The sequence below is a fragment of the Lissotriton vulgaris genome, chromosome 3_1, assembly GCF_964263255.1.
Source record: "Lissotriton vulgaris chromosome 3_1, aLisVul1.2, whole genome shotgun sequence".
Taxonomy (NCBI): Eukaryota; Metazoa; Chordata; class Amphibia; order Caudata; family Salamandridae; genus Lissotriton; species Lissotriton vulgaris.
The window spans coordinates 1,381,574,640-1,381,592,105 of record NC_141689.1 but is presented as its reverse complement, the minus strand read 5'-3'; the positions used below and the strand labels follow the sequence as shown (position 1 = coordinate 1,381,592,105).

Sequence of the window (17,466 nt, the reverse complement as noted above, 5' to 3'; positions counted from 1 at the left end):
GTTGTGTAAGAAAATAACGGCGGTGGAAACCCACTTGATTAGTAATCCTACCTCATTAGTATTCAATGGAAGCCATAACCGGGAGGAGAAGATTTGACGCAGTAGCGCTCAGAGTAATAGACAGGCGGATACACCTGTATAGAAAGTAAAGGAACAAGAGTGTGGTGGATATATAACCCTTTGCATTATAGCACTTATTGGTGGGGTAATAGTATTGGACCAAAACGCGAGATTGTTTACCTGACTGTCCGTGTTCCCCCTCCTGTAGTTCCCGGCGCCGTTTTTCAAAGACGGTCACCTGACAGGAAGTCGGAACACCCTTTATAATTTAGTTCCGCTTGTGTGTTCATAAAGAACTAGACCGGCGGTATGCTTACTACTAGTGCAAAGCATGTCTGTATCTAGAAGAAATACTATAATACACCGTTGTGTGGAGTTGAGTGAGGATAAGTGAGGGGATTTTGGAAAATATTATGTTGCTCCAATTAGTTGGTGTTCGAAAAGGGGCACATCTTTAAGACTTCCGGAAACCAAAAGGGGGGAGCAGAAATTAATTAATTAGTTCTTGGTCTCGTGGATGAGTAGCCATGGGTTCAAAGTTTTCGCCATCTTTCGCCAATCTTTTCATGAGTGCATTCGAAGCTGACCACATTTGGGGTACCCAAGGCAGTTCATATACCGACTCCATACTTTTTTGGGGACGTTACATTGACGACTGCATTTTACTCTGGACGGGTTCAGATGAATTACTCCTAAGTTTCTTTGAACACCTTAACCACAACAACTGGGAACTGAACTTTACCATGAAGTCCAGTAAAACTAAAATGGAGTTTTTAGACCTAGAATTCTTTGTCCTTGAGAATAAACTACATAGTAGACTTTACAGGAAACCTACGTCTTAGGCGGAACTAAATTATAAAGGGTGTTCCGACTTCCTGTCAGGTGACCGTCTTTGAAAAACGGCGCCGGGAACTACAGGAGGGGGAACACGGACAGTCAGGTAAACAATCTCGCGTTTTGGTCCAATACTATTACCCCACCAATAAGTGCTATAATGCAAAGGGTTATATATCCACCACGCTCTTGTTCCTTTACTTTCTATACAGGTGTATCCGCCGGTCTATTACTCTGAGCGCTACTGCGTCAAATCTTCTCCTCCCGGTTATGGCTTCCATTGAATACTAATGAGGTAGGATTACTAATCAAGTGGGTTTCCACCGCCGTTATTTTCTTACACAACCATCTATGTATATATTATTATAAAATACGCATTATGTATATTTCTAGAAACTACCAACTACGCGAGCAACGTTTACTTTCTACATATTTCACCCATATCGGGTTTGGCCACACCACCAATTCCGGTCCATAATCTATGAGGGTGAGTTTTTAGTGCTGTACATTTTTGGAAAACTATCTATACTTTGTTCATTATCATGGAACGACCTGCCATTATCATTGTTGCCCCAATCATTTAATTACTGGCTCAGACTACCGTAACACCGCGTACCACGTGTCTTAATACGAACGAGGTATACTACAGTTGGTGTTCTTTTAGGTTAACAGATTTTCACTTCCATGCACCTACTTTCCAGATATCCTCCTTTTCCATCATGCCCCCCTTTTTATAGATCATTAAGCACTCTCACTGACTAGTGGCGTGCAAACTAATTGTCGCTTCACCAAACTGTTGACACTCCCCCTTGACATGAGAATTAAAAACCCGTTGGGCTTTGTTCTTTAACCAAGAAACTAACACGAGCCTTGTTGAACCAAATACGATGTCTTAATAAACATGAAACTATAAAATAAGTACAATCCAGTCAAGAAAATAATGCTTTATTTTGACATATAGTGCGATCTACAATTGACTTTGATGCTATAATTATCTCTAATGAATTATGTATTGCGAAACCTGTGGTTAGGTGTATTGCATTAAATGAAACATGTCAGACAGTATAGTTTGTGTACTTTCAGACAGTCACTGTAAGTCACATGGGGGATTGTACCCGATAAAGAACACAAACACTCATGATTCACTCCGCCACCTTCATGTTTTTTCGCACTGGTCCGTGTTTTGGAAATAATGCTCTAGACTCCTAGCATATAGTCACATCTTCACAATCTGTTGTTACATGACAGAATCAATATCACATTTCACTCTCACTAAAGTCACCTGTACAATACGGTTCAAGTCACAATTGACACAGTGTCACTCCATGGCATGCCATCTTTCACCCTGGTTTCACATACCACCTTAATATATTTCGTGTAGAACACCCTTACAAATGCATTTTTTTGTATCTATATCCAGCCCTGAAGATTCGCAGTCTGTTCCCTGCGATGAAACACGTGTTGGCCAGTACAGAGGAACATTAAACCGGTGTTTAACACCAAGAAATTTACATCTTCTGAACTCTTTTATTGCACCAAATGGTCTATTTACTTTGAAAGTCTTGATGTGCACAGTTTACCTTTCTCATTGAAACTCAAAATCACCCAGACATTACTGTTTCTTCTCCAGTGCAGGGGCTTTGTTGTTACTGAACTTTCAGTGGGCGTTGCTTGCACTGAGAGTAAAATGTCCGCTCATCGCTAGGGCTCCACGATAACCCAGTCCTTTGCCTGGCAGTAATCCAATAGACAGATCCACAGTCTCCAATAAAAACACACTCTGGACCGATGAAGGATTTGAGAGAGGGAAGGTGACGAATGCAGCCGGAGAAGAGAATGTGCTGCGGCCTGAGTCCTGGAGGCCGTGGACTTGCGTAATGACTGACGTCGGGGCCGGGCCTCCGATAGCATCCACTGCGTGTGCTGAGAGTTACGGCGGAGTGCGACGACAAGTGGGGCACACAGCGGAGGGTACCACCTGCCGTGACATCCACAGCAGAAAGGGGTGTCTGAGCCGGAGGCAGCCAGAGAGACATGAGCTGGAGGCCAGGTATAGAATGGATCCCAGAGCGGTAAGAGAAGGGAGGAGAACAGAGTCCAGGCAACACGGGTGGCAGTGGCAAGAAGCAATAGTGGCAAACAGTTATTGCACTGTTATATTCCCCAAAACATCAGACATTGAATTGAAGTGGCTGCAGGCCACAATTAAGAGACTAGGTATTTGGCTAATGGGAAATCAATAAGGTGACAGAAGTACAAGCCAAATAACAGACAGCGGCTGCCAAGCACCAAGCAGTGTAAGATCATTTTAGTGTCTTCACCCCCCTCTCCTCGTAAGGTGGTATACTCTAAGAGTCATTGCAGATGGGCTCAGACGACGGAAAGTGAACATTGAAAGAAAATTGATAAGCAGTGGATTCTGCCCCAACACCCCATAATCGCACAACCCTTGGTATGTTTGGCCCCTGAAGCACTTCCTCGAGTTCCAAATCCCGAAATTACAAGTGTAACTTTCAATTGGAAACATCTAGAGATTGGGAGATTTTGCTCTCTGAACTCAGAATTTAATAACAGACCTTTTAGTAAACGTGAATTTTAAATTGTGTGTTTCAAAATGCCACCTTTAGAAAGAGAATTAACAAATCTGAATGCTAATGCTGCACCTTTCGTTTACCTTTTCATTGATAAACAGTGAATCAAACACTTGCCATCAACAACCATTTTTTCAGTTTAATTTAATCAAATATAAATTTACACCAGTTTACCTAATTTTATTTTAAACATCTTCGGTTAACATATATAGTTCATTTTCTAAACAAAAAAAACTTTTACCCTCTCTAAATTACCCTTTGGAAGCCCATTATCAATTGAAATTCACACACTCTCATATCTTCAGTCTCCCTGCAAATCACACACTCTCTGCCTGACTCATACTCCTATTCACCTGATCGCCACATTCGTACTACCACGCTTTTGTCATTCACACTAATGCCCACCCTGGGATGCCTCAACAGATTCTTTTTCCTGAGAAGGCACAACATTTACACTTCTACAAAGAACACAATAATAACTTCAAAAACACAAGGCCATCAATCTCTTCAAAAACAAATCCATACAAGTGCAGATTTTTCTTTTTGATTGGCCTAAAACGCCATGGTCTACGCGTTTCGAATCCCTTCTCTCATGGGTATTCTCTTCAGGACCAAAGATTTGTTCTCTAGCAGTCACAACTTGCGCACATCTCTATTCTGTCATTTGTGTGGGGCGCGAAGCGTCATGTTGTAGGGAAATGTCCAAGTGTATGTAACACAATTTTTTGTGTGTTTTGTGGTATAGAGGGCTGGACGATATAACGCCCTTCGCTGGTCGAAATTCGATTAATTCGATTCCGCAATCTTAGCCGGAGGACTTCGTGGACCGCTTCTAGGGCCCGTATTGCTTTGGGCAATAGAACGCTGTTTAGTCGCGTGAAAGAGGGCATTTTCTTGTTTAAACTTTCTGTGTGCCTCTTCCTGTTTGTGTATTCACTGTCTGGTTTTAGACTGACAGGGGCTGGGGATTTGCATTCACTCTAGACTGTCGCAAAGCGGGGGTTGAGGTGTGTCCTGCCTTTCCTGGGTGACTCATAGCCAGGCTGAAAATACCTTTCTGCATTTAAAGTGGTGGGAGCAGTTTTCACTTGAACCTGAATAGGCTGTGGCTACTCTGCGCAATACTCTCTCCTCCTCCTGTAGTGAAGCAGGACCAGGGGGGACAGAACTGTTTTTTACTGAGCTCAGAGTATGAGCCTCTGGAAACAAAGACTACAGAAAATGGGGTATGCGTGTTGCACCTAAAACCTCAGAACTTTAGATCACTTCTGGAACTAAGAGGACCCTGCCAAGAAAAAGAGCTGCCAGGAGGAGTACTCCCCTTTGCTGTGTGTTGCATTTTTGGGTTGGCCTGCAGTTGCTGCTTCTGTCTGTGGGCAGCGGTAAGGACTGAGCCTTTTGCCTTGCTGTGGTATCCTGCTTAAAGCAGATCTCCAAGGGCTTGATGCAGAGTTTGCCTCCTGTTCGGATGTCTCCGGGACACAAGGACTTCACCAGCAGCATCCTTTAACGCCATTGCTGGGAGTTCTGACCTGCTTTGCGTTGCCAACTCAGGTTCTGGGCCCATGGAGGTTGTTCCTGCTGCAGAGGACTGCAAAGAAATAAAGACATCTTAAAATCAACGCATCTGATGCAGCACTGCCGTGTAGGAAGAATTTCCACGCATCGCTGCAATGCTGCCAAAGAATCGACGCAGCGCCTGTCGGCCTAAAAATATGCTGCACGCCAAGTCCAGTGCACCGACCTCCGAAGTCCGAGATCGCTGCACCGACTCCGACGCAGGCCCTGCTGTGCGGCAGAAAGAATCTATGCACCGTGGAACTGTGGCTGAAGAAATCATCGCAGCGCCTGTTTTTCTGCCTCGGCATCGACCTCCAGCGTGTGCAGATTGCCACGCATCGCACCTGTCCAACAAGTTTTCCAACGCACCACCAGAATCGCCTGGATTTAGATACATTACTTCCCCATACAGTCCGAATTCGACACAACACTTCTCCTGCCTGGCAGCAGAACTGACGCATTGCCTCTCCCAGGGCTCAGGAACGGACTCATCGATGTGTGTTTCCGACGCTTACCTTCTCTGCGGCTGCTTGGCCTTGTGAATTTTGACACATCTGAAGGTGCATTGTGTAAAATCGGCATCCATAGATTTCTATGGATGGAATTGCTTAAACTTTTAAAAGTGATATTTTGATACATGTATGTTTGATTTTTTTTTCCGTATTGGTCTTTTTTTTGGTTTAGGTAAAGATACTTTATTTTTCTAAAGTGGTGTGGTTTCCATTTGTATTGTTTTCATTGTTACTGTGTGTTTTGTACAAACACTTTATACATTGCGTCTGAGAAGTCTGTCAGCTCGTGCCAAGCTGCCAAGGGAGTGAGCACGGGTTATCTAGGTGTGTGTAACCCCCTTACCCTGACTAGAAGGAAGGATCCCTACTTGGATAGAGTGCAAACCATTGCCAACTAGAGACCCCCAATTCTAACATCTCCTTAATATGAAAGGGAATTTAATGCACATTTTATTAGATGGTTTCGGATTTTTTTTTTTTAGCACAATGAAAAAGATTGCTGAGACTAATTTTACAAAATAATGGGATGAGAGAAAGATGGCAAGTAGTCTGTCTTGGGGCGATTATTTTTATTGTCTGTAAACTAATTTTAGCAAATGTTTGAGCATTTTATTGGGGTACATATTTTATGGAATAGTATGCTACCTGCTGCGGTAATAGAAATGGTTTTAGCTTGGGACGGCCTTATAATTCCATGTAATAATTTTATTTCATGCAAAAGTTTTTTAAACTTTTTTTACTATGTGAATGTTTTTTAGACTAAAGTCTAAATAAGCATGTTTTGACTGACTGTTGGTAACTACAGAAACTAATTGTAATACAACTGCTATGCTCTAATGCAGATTAATGGTTTGTAATTAAATAGTAGGAATTCAGAAGAAAATACTGAGTTTGTGTGCAGTTGTTGAGAATAATTATTTGTGTTAATTGCAGATCAAGATGGTGGAAGCTGAAAAAGATCTAGTGGCTAAAATGCTACGAGCAGTACTCCAATCAAATAAAGATGGAGTGGCCATTGACCGTCTTCAAAATGAGTATCATAGCTTGACTGGAGATTGGATACCATTCAAGAGGCTAGGTTATCCTTCTTTGGAAGCATATGTGAGAAACGTTCCATCTGTTGTTCGACTTGAAAATAATCGTGGTGTGGTAAGATTGCATCACTATGCTCAGTTTATGATATTAATGTTGCATGTGATGAATTGTATTTTGTTTATTGAATAACCATGTGCTGCATTTGATAAGGAATGCACAGCTGGGACCGGTTTTCAAATTGTGGAGCTGGTAGATGGCTTATAAAATCTTGTGGGTACTGCAATACATTTTGTGTGTATCTCAGTGTAAAGAGGTGATCTGTTAGTTTTTGTCCCTCAGTCTATTCTACAAAGATAAACCAGTGTTTTTTTCAGTTATCCTTGGCTTAGTTATCGTGACCTGGCTTGACCAGCAAGGCTATAATCCAGGGGAACGTGGGTCAAAATATACAACAGTAGTCAAAAGATCAAGGAGCCTTAATGTCCAAACCATGTTTAGATAAACATTTGATAAAAATGTAAGCAGCAAAAACTGGGTCAGTGGATTGAGTGTTACTGATTGTCTAAAAACTGCCCACAAACAAAGATCTGTTAGTCAGGGGCTCTTTAAAGAGAGGAAAGGGAAATTGGCCAAAACCACCAACCCAAGTTGCCTTGAATCTATGCCTAGATCACATTTGAATTGGTAATACCTGCTGAGAGGTGCTTAAGCTGGGCGATTAAGTACTGAATCTCCAACGGACAGGTGCTGCAAGATGTTGGTTAAATCAGTAGCATGTTGTGTCGAGCTGCTTCATTGTTTCAGAGTCCCCCCTCCTCATTTGAGCATTGAAGCTCCCCCGAGATGGGTAGGGTGATGGTGGGGAGCAGTTTTGGGTAAGAAATCTTGAATACCCGTGGAGCGACTCTTGAGAACCAGACAGCAGCAGATGCCATTTTCAGAGCCTGAACCGCTGTGACGAGTAGGGCTGCATACGCCACTGAAACCAGGGGAGGCGTGCCATCTGGCGACAATCCTGAGCCGGGGGTGGGCTGTCTTCTAACCCCTCCCCCCCTTTATGCACTAAGGCTCCTCGAGATGGTGGGGTGCTGGCGGGGAACAGTTTCAAGTGTGAGGCCCTGAACCACAATGTGGCTCCTGAGAAAGCGGTAGCTGAAACAGAGACCTTCTGCAGGGCTGGATCTGCTGTGAATGGTGGGGTTGTGGGCGTTGTCTAGGCTGAACCTATAAGCAGGGGCGGCGCCTCCCTTAGGGTGTTGGGGCGTTGCCCCTGTCATATTTTTGCCCCCACTTACATTCAAGTATCCAGTATGTCACTAGTATTTAGTTTTCGCTAACAGAAAAACGTTGACATTCTTGAAACTGAGTTAGCCATGTAGAAGAGACCTGAGAGGATGGGGCTTATACTGACAGACAGACACCCTTACTGGTGAAGGTAGCCAGCAGGCACCTGGACCCAGGTGCGCATGCCAGGTTGTACGGCTGCCTTTCTCCGGCCAACTCAACATGAATACTCAAGGTGCCTCAATCTATGCATTGGTGAGCTGGGGGATGACTCAAAGCTGCACTCTCCCATGCTCAGCAATGAGCGATGAGGCCCCCTGCCTGAACCAATCCTGGTGTTGCTTGAATTAGAGGAGCAGCGCCTGGATTGGCTTAGAGAGTCAGACATTGGAGGGATCTACATGCAGTGTGTTCACGTAAGGCAGCGCGGGATGCGAGGGGAAGGCTCTCTCTAGTCTCTCCTCAATTTTCATGTGATTAGATTGTCGAGACTGCGACAATTGTTGGTTGTGATGGCTTGATATCAGCGGCCCTCTTTCAGTTGCATCAGACTTCCTTTGCCCATCTCCTGGGATGGACCTGAGCAGGCTGCACCATCCGCCCAACCCTGAGTGGACCGAGAAATGGTAAGAAACTTGAGTCCATGCTGTGCTGAAAGTTAAGGACTGGCCTGGCGGGGATTGGTAAGTAATGGAAGGTTTTCCCCTCTTTGCATTTTGAAAGGCATTATTATTTATATGATGCACTTTCATAGGACCTGTGGCTGCGATATAATGTGCTTCTAAAGCATCAATCTAACTAAAGTGAATGACATGAATCTGCTGAGAGTGAAGCCTTGTGCCATCAAATCTCCATGTCCCTTCTCTGGCTTCTTATCTGTTTCCAGTCACACCTCCCCACTTCCTTTCACCTTGTGTGTGCCTCGGAACAATATGGCAGAGCACAACCGATGAACCTCCTCTGTTTACTTACACTCACGATGTAACAGCACTCGCATATAAAAGTAAATTGTACATTACAATTGGATATCTGCTGACTAAATATGTGCCATTTAATGTCAATGATATGGATATAAGAGGCTACCATTTACGAATAGTGCTACAGAATCAGGTATGAAGACTCAATAATAATACACACAAGCCCCCATGTTGCATAACAAACAAAGACATTCACAACATTTCATTTGTTTATTTTTTTAGATTCTCCCCTGATGAAGGCACTCCGTAAGTGCCGAAATGTATTGGGCCTTATAATTACCTTGTGATTAAAAAATGCACACTTGTTATATCAGCATAAGAATGAATACAAGTGAATTTCATTTGGACTTTAAATGTTTCAGTTCATGAAAGAGTTTGATTTCGATATTGGAAAATAGTTGATAACCGAATGAACAGCGAATAAAATGAATATCAAGACAAGAAAACAAGGTGTACATTGAATGAATTTATATATTAAAGTGAGGTGTTGAAGCATCAAATGAACAGTGCGTGATTAGATGGGCCAACAAACCCACAATAACTACTATTAAGCCAAGGAGTCACTAACCTAATTAATCACTGCACCAGTGGATTAGTAAAACAAACGTTTGAGTACAACGGAGTGCTCCACAAAAACCCAAATAATCAGTATTTTTAACTCAAGTCAAAGTTGTGTGGAGGCAACCCTAACCTAAATCAAAAATGCAATTCGACGCAATAACTGGAATTGCAGATAATCGAGCCAACACTATGGCTTACACAAACGAACAAGCTGATCAAATATATTCAATGATTAAAGAAATTAGAACCATGGACGCCCATGGGGGCTCAGTAAACCAGCAACTTAAACAACTGGAGTACTTAACTCGACGACAGCTAAATCAGAGAATGCATGCTTCAACGCTTATTCAATACCATAGAGCTAATCGCATTCCACGGGGCCTACGATTATCAATCAAGCCAATGTTGTTCCGCTTCAATCTCAACTCCAAATTTATGGACAAATGGTACAGCATATTGAATAAGTGTTCTCTGGACCTTATCTTATTGATCATTGAGGAACTAGCAAAAACAATCAAAGAATTGGACGAAGAAATTTTCAACTTAAAAAACGAATTAGAAACAAGGATGGAAATTGATACTTGGAAAATCAGCTTAGAAGGTATCAACATAAAACTCGAAAAATACGAGAAAGAGTTGCAAGAGGGTAAACTACGTAAATATAAACGGGACACAATTGATTATAAACTGAATGAAGTTTATACGTGGGCCGACATTTATGCCCGAGGACAGTTTATCCCAAAAAAACAGCAACAACCCACTCATCGGAAGAAAGCCTGGTGGCAGAAAAGACACCTCCATACGATGAGGACCTGTTCGACTTAACCAGGAAGGAACAGAGATAATCACTGAAGCCACTGATCAAGCCACAACAAGTACAAATGTTGCTTTTTTGTCCCAGGATCAAAATCAAGGGCGCCCGCCAACGCAACGATCAGAAACACCATTATCAAACGCAAGACAAGGCGAGGAAGTGGCAGGAAAGGCGCTACGGAGTGGACGGACAGTAGTTTGATAATCAACATCTCTTTTACAACTCTTTCAAAACAACAAATAAGAACATTAAACAAAGGATTGTCATTTGTACCAACCACCAAAACTAATGAATTAGAAACAGAAGGAGCTTTTTTCAAATTCATGCGAACCCTAAGGCTGAAACACTATTTTACCAACGTAATAGAACCTTTGGAGATGAGCAGTGACATACAGGAACAAACATTCAAACCAAAAAGTAAGTTTCAAGCCCCGGTATCACATAAAATGTTGGATACATTCGAGATAATGATAAAAAAAGACCTTCAAACATTGGATTATCGAAAAATAGGATACAGCAATTTATCTAAATTGGAGCAGAACATAATTAACAACTTGGCAAAAAATCCGGAACTGACTATACAGCCAGCAGATAAAGGTGGAGCTTTGGTGGTGATGGACTCATATTTTTATGAACGCAAGGTGAATGAACATGTGGCAGACACTAACACTTACCTATTGTTTTTGTTTTTGTTTTTTATAAACCTTTATTGTGCAGATAGAAGCATACATATACGGGCTTACAACCAGTCAGGCCGGCCACGACACATTATGAAAGCACATGAGACAATAATAAGATTTCCCGGCAGTCACCCAGCGTTGTACAAGCAAGCGATCCAATATTAAAAGGGCTGAATATGACCGCTGGAAACAGGATTAAGGAAGGTTAATTTTATACTATAATAGGAAGTATAGCAGGATCAGTTGCAACTTTTAGCCATCTAAATTCCCTTGGCGGGCCACATGTCCAACATCAAAACAGAAGGGCATCGATAAAAACAGGTAACAGCCGCGGTTAACAGGAATCAACTTGTAGACACCCCAGTTCAGAACAGTCCCACCGTGGCCCATCACGCACCCGTCGACCACCTATATATGTGCTAGTACATAACAGAGGAACCAGAGCAGCAGCTTAGTTTTATTCATCCTCTATACTAACCCAAGTAAATAGAAAAAAAAGTGGGGGAAGGAGGGAGGAAAAAGTATTAGAAGAGGGAGAGAAAGAACGCCGCGCTACTGCACGCGCCCCACAGCGATAAAAGCGCGCAAGACTGAGAGATCCTCTATCGGGGTTAGGGCGTGCAAGTCATGATATATGCGCAATCAATACCGTAGAAGCAAGCCAGTCATCCCCCATCCCACCAGCTATCATACCATGGGAAACACGTACAGCCACAGAGTCCCGATAAAGGGATACAAAACAGCCATAGAACTAAAAGAAAAACGAACAGTAAAGAAACCCCATCCCACCCGCCCCACCCTGCACCCCTGCAGAAGGCTACGACCTACCCCCCCAGCAGCGTGCCTGTCGCCCTAAATAGAAACCCGAAATATAGAAAATTAGAAAGTAAGAAAAGAAACAAAACAGAGAAGAAGGGGAAAAAGAACCAGTGGGAGAGGAGATCTGCAATCGAGTCATTCGGCCCTCACCCCCCCGCCTTCACACACATGAAACCACATCCAAGCGAGATCGACACAACCTCAAGTATCAAACATTCGAAGGAATCGGCCATATTGGCACGGCTGCGGGCAGTCCTCATCTCCATCCGTTAACCAGTAGTCCGCCGGGTCCAGTCCGGCTCACCCCTGCCCTCTCCTGACCATAGCCATCATGCGCAATAGTTTAGTGGGTAGCAAATAGTTCGAAGTGAAATGGGCACAGGATCGGAACAAATCAGGCCAGGGGGGTAAACCAGAGGACCCCAGTATCAAACGGCAGAGCAAGCAATGGCTGCGGCAGTCTACACTTTCCAATAGCAACATCAGGAGCAGCAAGCAGTATGGGTGTAGTCACGCCGCCCAAGAAAGCGAGGTCTCCCCCGCAAGGTAACAGCGTGGCCACACCAAAGCAGTTCGAATCGAGCATCCACCTCGCTCCCCAGTCATTCGGGCATGAACGGGCCCCGACGTGGGGCCCACGCCCGCACCCGCCACAATCGAAGCTACCTGGAGATTCGGGGCCGCAGGCGTACAGTCCTGCAGATGCACAGCGGCAGCACTCCTCGCAGCAGCCGAGGGGGGCGAAGGAGCATACAGTCGAAGTCTAGCCGCGTCCATGAGGGACGGCCCAACAAACATGGCGGCAGACCGATTATCTTTCACAGGGGAGCCGAAGACCATGGCCTCACGTAAAGAATGCAGGGCGCCAAGGACATTACCTATCGTGGGCTCACGATCACAGGACTTGGCCCTCGTGCACTTCAGCGACCCAGGTTCGCCGCTCCGAGTAGATCTGTGACTCAGGGCACCGGTCTCCATCTTGTAAATTCAGCCGCGCCTCAACTTCTGGAGTGGGCTCTCAAGCAAGGCCCACCGCTGGAGTCCCCTCGAGCCACGGAAATGGCAACCTTGGTGCAGAAAGGAGGGCCACCAAAAACTGGGACCGCCAGCGGCACCGTCCCACGGACACCGCCCGCCGAATCCGGGCGAAGGGCTTCAAGATGGCCGGACAGGGCAACAAAGGGGGGGGCATGCCTCCTGCGCAGTCTACCCCCATCCGCGGCGGGCCGCGCCCTACCACCGGGCCCCCAGGCCGCCAGACCGGGCCCGGTCAGTCACCACCGGCACAACCGCACAACGGCCTCTTCAGCCGACCCCTCTCCTCCACCAGGGGCTGCCGCCGACACCCTCACTCCGGCCGACCGTCACAGGCAAGCCCCCGGTCTGCACGCCGCGGAGGCCCGGACCAAGCAAGGGCATAACTCCTGATCCGCAGCACACAGGAGCCCCCGGGACAAACGGTGAGTGCGAGCATTGTTTCACCTTTCCATTTCTTGGCGAGTGTGTTGTCTCGGAGCAGGATGAAGATCAGGATATGCGTTTAGGCAGGAAGGTTGGCGGAGCCGAGCTACAGTGCGGCCATCACAGTCGCGAGCTTGGCTCCTCCCCCACACTTACCTATTGTTACCATCGGACCCTATCACTAATCTCCAAACAATGCTTAAAAAAATACTGCAGACGGCAAGAGAGAATGATTGGATTGATGACCATACACAAGCATATCTAAGTACAAAATACCCCAGATGTCCAAGACTATACATGATTCCCAAAGTTCATAAGCATTTAACCAACCCTCCGTTCAGACCTATTGTCTCTGGGTGCGGGTCAATTTTTGATCCCCTAGGGCAATATATCGATTATTTCTTGCAGAAATTTGTACAACAGTGGGGCTCTTACATAAGGGATACCACAGATTTTTTGAACAAATTAACATGAAAAGAACAAGGTTTTCAGAGTCATTGGATCATGTGCACCATAGACGTGGTGGCTCTTTATACATCTATACCCCACGAGGCTGGTTTAGAATCCACAGAATGGGCACTATTGAAACTAGGAGAACTATCAACAAATAAAGTTTTTTTGTTACAACTACTTAAATTTTGCCTTTACAACAGCTATTTTACATGGCAAGACCACCATTATGCACAACTCACTGGAACTTCAGTGGGCTTTGCAGGGGCCCCTGCATACGCGAATACATTTATGGCCCAGTTTGAGGCAGAGCATCTGATGAATACTGAACAATGGCAACATATAAAGATGTACTGCCGCTTTATTGATGATATTTTTTTAATTTGGGATGACATAGAAGACACACTAGAACTTTTGATCAAACAAATGAATCAAAAAAATCTGAGGGTACAGTTTACCCACAAAATTGATCCACAAAAAATTGATTTTTTGGATGTACGGATTATAAAAACAGACAATGGATTTACCACAGAACTATATACCAAACCAACTGACCGAAACAATGCCCTCAATTATACCAGTTTCCATCCGCAAAATCTGATTCGAAACCTCCCAGTGTCCCAATTCATCAGGATTAAACGCATTTGTTCGGATCCACAAACTTGTTTAAATACAATCCAGAAACAAGCAGCAAGATACAAGGAGAGAGGTTATCCAATTGAAATATTACAGGAACAGATGGAGAAAGTAATGAGATTGGACAGGCGGGATTTACTTAAACCAAGAATCAAAACTACTACTGACAGAATGGTGTTTGTGACAAAATATACATCTCAATCCAAAAAGATCAAGAGCATAATCAATAAAAGATGGGATCTACTGGCATCAGAACCGGATTTTAAAGACTTATTTAAAGATCCACCTTTACATGCCTATACGAGAGGTCAAAACTTAAGTGAGAGATTGAAACACACATTTGGCATCGACAATAAAGGAGCACAAAGGAACCATCAAATGCTATAACTGTACAAATTGTAATAACGTCCTAGAAGGAAATAAGCGTTGTCATCCTACCACTGGAAAACAAATCAACCTCAAACATACCAGCGATTGCAATACCCAAAATGTCATATATGGCATCAAATGCCCATGCGGTAGACTGTATGTCGGAAAAACACAACGCAAAATTAAAACAAGAATCACGGAGCATAAAAGCAGGATACGCAATGAGAACTTAACATCACCACTTGTTTATCACTGGAGCGAATCAAAACACACCATTTCACAATTACGTTTCTTTGTTATTGAACAGGTACCAATAAGACCAGGCATTGATAATCACCAGAGACTATTACAACAGGAGATTTTTTGGATCAAACACCTCAATACGATGACTCCAATGGGACTTAATGATAAATATGATTTATCGTGCTTCCTGTAAAAATTAGTCATCAGATTTAAGTTATAAAAGCAACATCACTAATTTAGGAGCATGAGTAATGTATATAATCATCAAAGCATATAGTATGTTGTTATTAATTGATGACAATATGTTTATTGTGTTATGCATAATATATAAATTGCACCACTACCAGCACATTAATTCATATTTATACCTCACGCAGAGCTTTGAATCACACAACTATTGTTAAATTTGTATCATCGATGAGGTCACACTGGAGGAAGACCGGTGCAATAAATCAACATAGCACACAAACAACACTAGATTCGATCTCAACAATAAGGAAGTAGCGTACCGGAGAACAAAATATTAATGATGATCGAATTAATTCTAGACATCATTACTTTCGAATATCGTTACGGAGTAAGTAACGGAACAACATATGAAATGCACATAAAGTTATATTGCTTACTAGTCCTAAATATCGCTGGTAAATGCAGAACAAAAAACTCATTTTTCACCAATCTAAGATGGCGCTTACAAAAAAGCGACCTCGCAGACCCAGCTCGTCGTTTATTGTTGACAAACACAAATTAGAGTGTTTAAAACGCGAGCGCGGGAGAGCAGATTACACATCGGCGTGGGTCGGGACGGGATGGAGTTCACTCTTTGAAAGAATACGTAAAGATCACGAGGTACGAACCGAATTTCCTCGCGTTTGGGCGGCGTTGTAATGTTTAGAGTGGGCAGCATTTTTGACACACTTTTTTTCGGTATCTTTTCAGGACAGCGAGACGACTCATACAGGTACGCTATGCTTTTCTAATCACGTACGTGGTTCTAAAGACACGTATCTTATTTTTGCAGTGTCTTAAAACTTGACATTCGAGTAAGTTAGGCAAACGACACGTTTTTACGAGAATGTAGACATACTTAATTTGTAACTTATGAAGAGTGGCAGCTATAATGGTGCTCTTTACAATTGTGTTTACAGATAATTTTCGGTACTCGTGCTATATAAGAGGCTACCATTTACGAATAGTGCTACAGAATCGGGTATGAAGAGTCAATAATAATACACACAAGCCCCCATGTTGCATAACAAACAAAGACATTCACAACATTTCATTTGTTTATTTTTTTAGATTCGCCCTTGATGAAGGCACTCAGTAAGTGCCGAAATGCATTGGGCTTTATTATTACCTTGTGATTAAAAAATGCACTCTTGTTATATCAGCATAAGAATGAATACAAGTGAATTTCATTTGGACTTTAAATGTTTCAGTTCATGAAAGAGTTTGATTTCGATATTGTAAAATAGTTGATAACAGAATGAGCAGCTAATAAAATGAATATCAAGACAAGAAAACAAGGTGTACATTGAATGAATTTATATATTAAAGTGAGGTGTGGAAGCATCAAATGAACAGTGCGTGATTAGATGGGCCAACAAACCCACAATAACTAATGATATGGATAAAACACGTAATCGTTGATTATAATTATCAGATAAGTATGGTGTTCTGTGATGGGTGTGTGACGCAAAATACATATCTGCATGGCAGGAGGTATAATGTTGGGCAAGTCCAGCATGTGCCTTAGCTCTGACACTCTTGCTCAAGCAGCGCCTGCCAAGAAAGAGAAACACATAGTCTCTTGTCACCCTCTGTCTGAAACTCTGCAGATATCATTATTTGCTGCTTTTGTTGAAGCAGAGCCGTGACACCCATTACCATGTACTCTGACAGCCTAGCAGCCTTGCACTGGTGTATTGTAGTTTTGTGAGCCAGCCTGATCGGCCTTCAGGGATGTGTTTTAACTTTACTGATTAAGGCTAAACCCATTAAAAGGGAAAAAGTGAAAGCATTGTGCATTTCCACAAACAAACCATGTAAAGTACCCGGAACCAGACACCATCCCCACCACCGCCCTAAGAGATGATTTTTAAATTTGTAATTCCGATGTACAGCACAAGTTTTAATCTCCTGCCTCTGCCCCTCACTCTCGCACCTTTTCCGTTTACCAAAATGAGCAGAGGTACAGGCGAATAAGGTGATGATGAACCAGAATAACACAACCTGGTCAACAGGGTAGCCGGGACTAGAATTTACACCCACTGGTTCTGCAACCGAATTAAGACGGCAGCTTAACAACACTTTAGGCTCCGCTACAGAGTGCGCATAATATGTGGAGTGGTGGGGGTTACCGCACATATGAAAAAATACTGTTACTTTATGACTGAGGCAGTTCCAGTATTGGATTATAAAGGTTCCCACCCCCTGTTCAGGAAGCGTGGACCCGTCCAAACCATGTTATAAACCTGTACGCTATAGAGATTTCACAGGCAGCGAGCGCACTGTGTATTACGAGGCATGATAAAACTCTTAGATGACAAACTGCAGACTCCATGGTAGTACTGAGTGCCA

General features: G+C 43.5%; 1 protein-coding gene across 1 annotated transcript in view; it reads left to right on the top strand.

The window, feature by feature from the left end:
- Positions 1 to 17,466, top strand: part of TDRD7 (tudor domain containing 7) — a 1,355,384-nt gene that overhangs the window by 84,797 nt on the left and 1,253,121 nt on the right. Inside the window, exon 2 of the mRNA XM_086961853.1 lies at positions 6,491 to 6,706. Coding sequence (XP_086817979.1) covers positions 6,497 to 6,706 — 210 coding nt within the window. The 5' untranslated portion in view covers positions 6,491 to 6,496. The remainder of the gene's footprint in view (positions 1 to 6,490; positions 6,707 to 17,466) is intronic.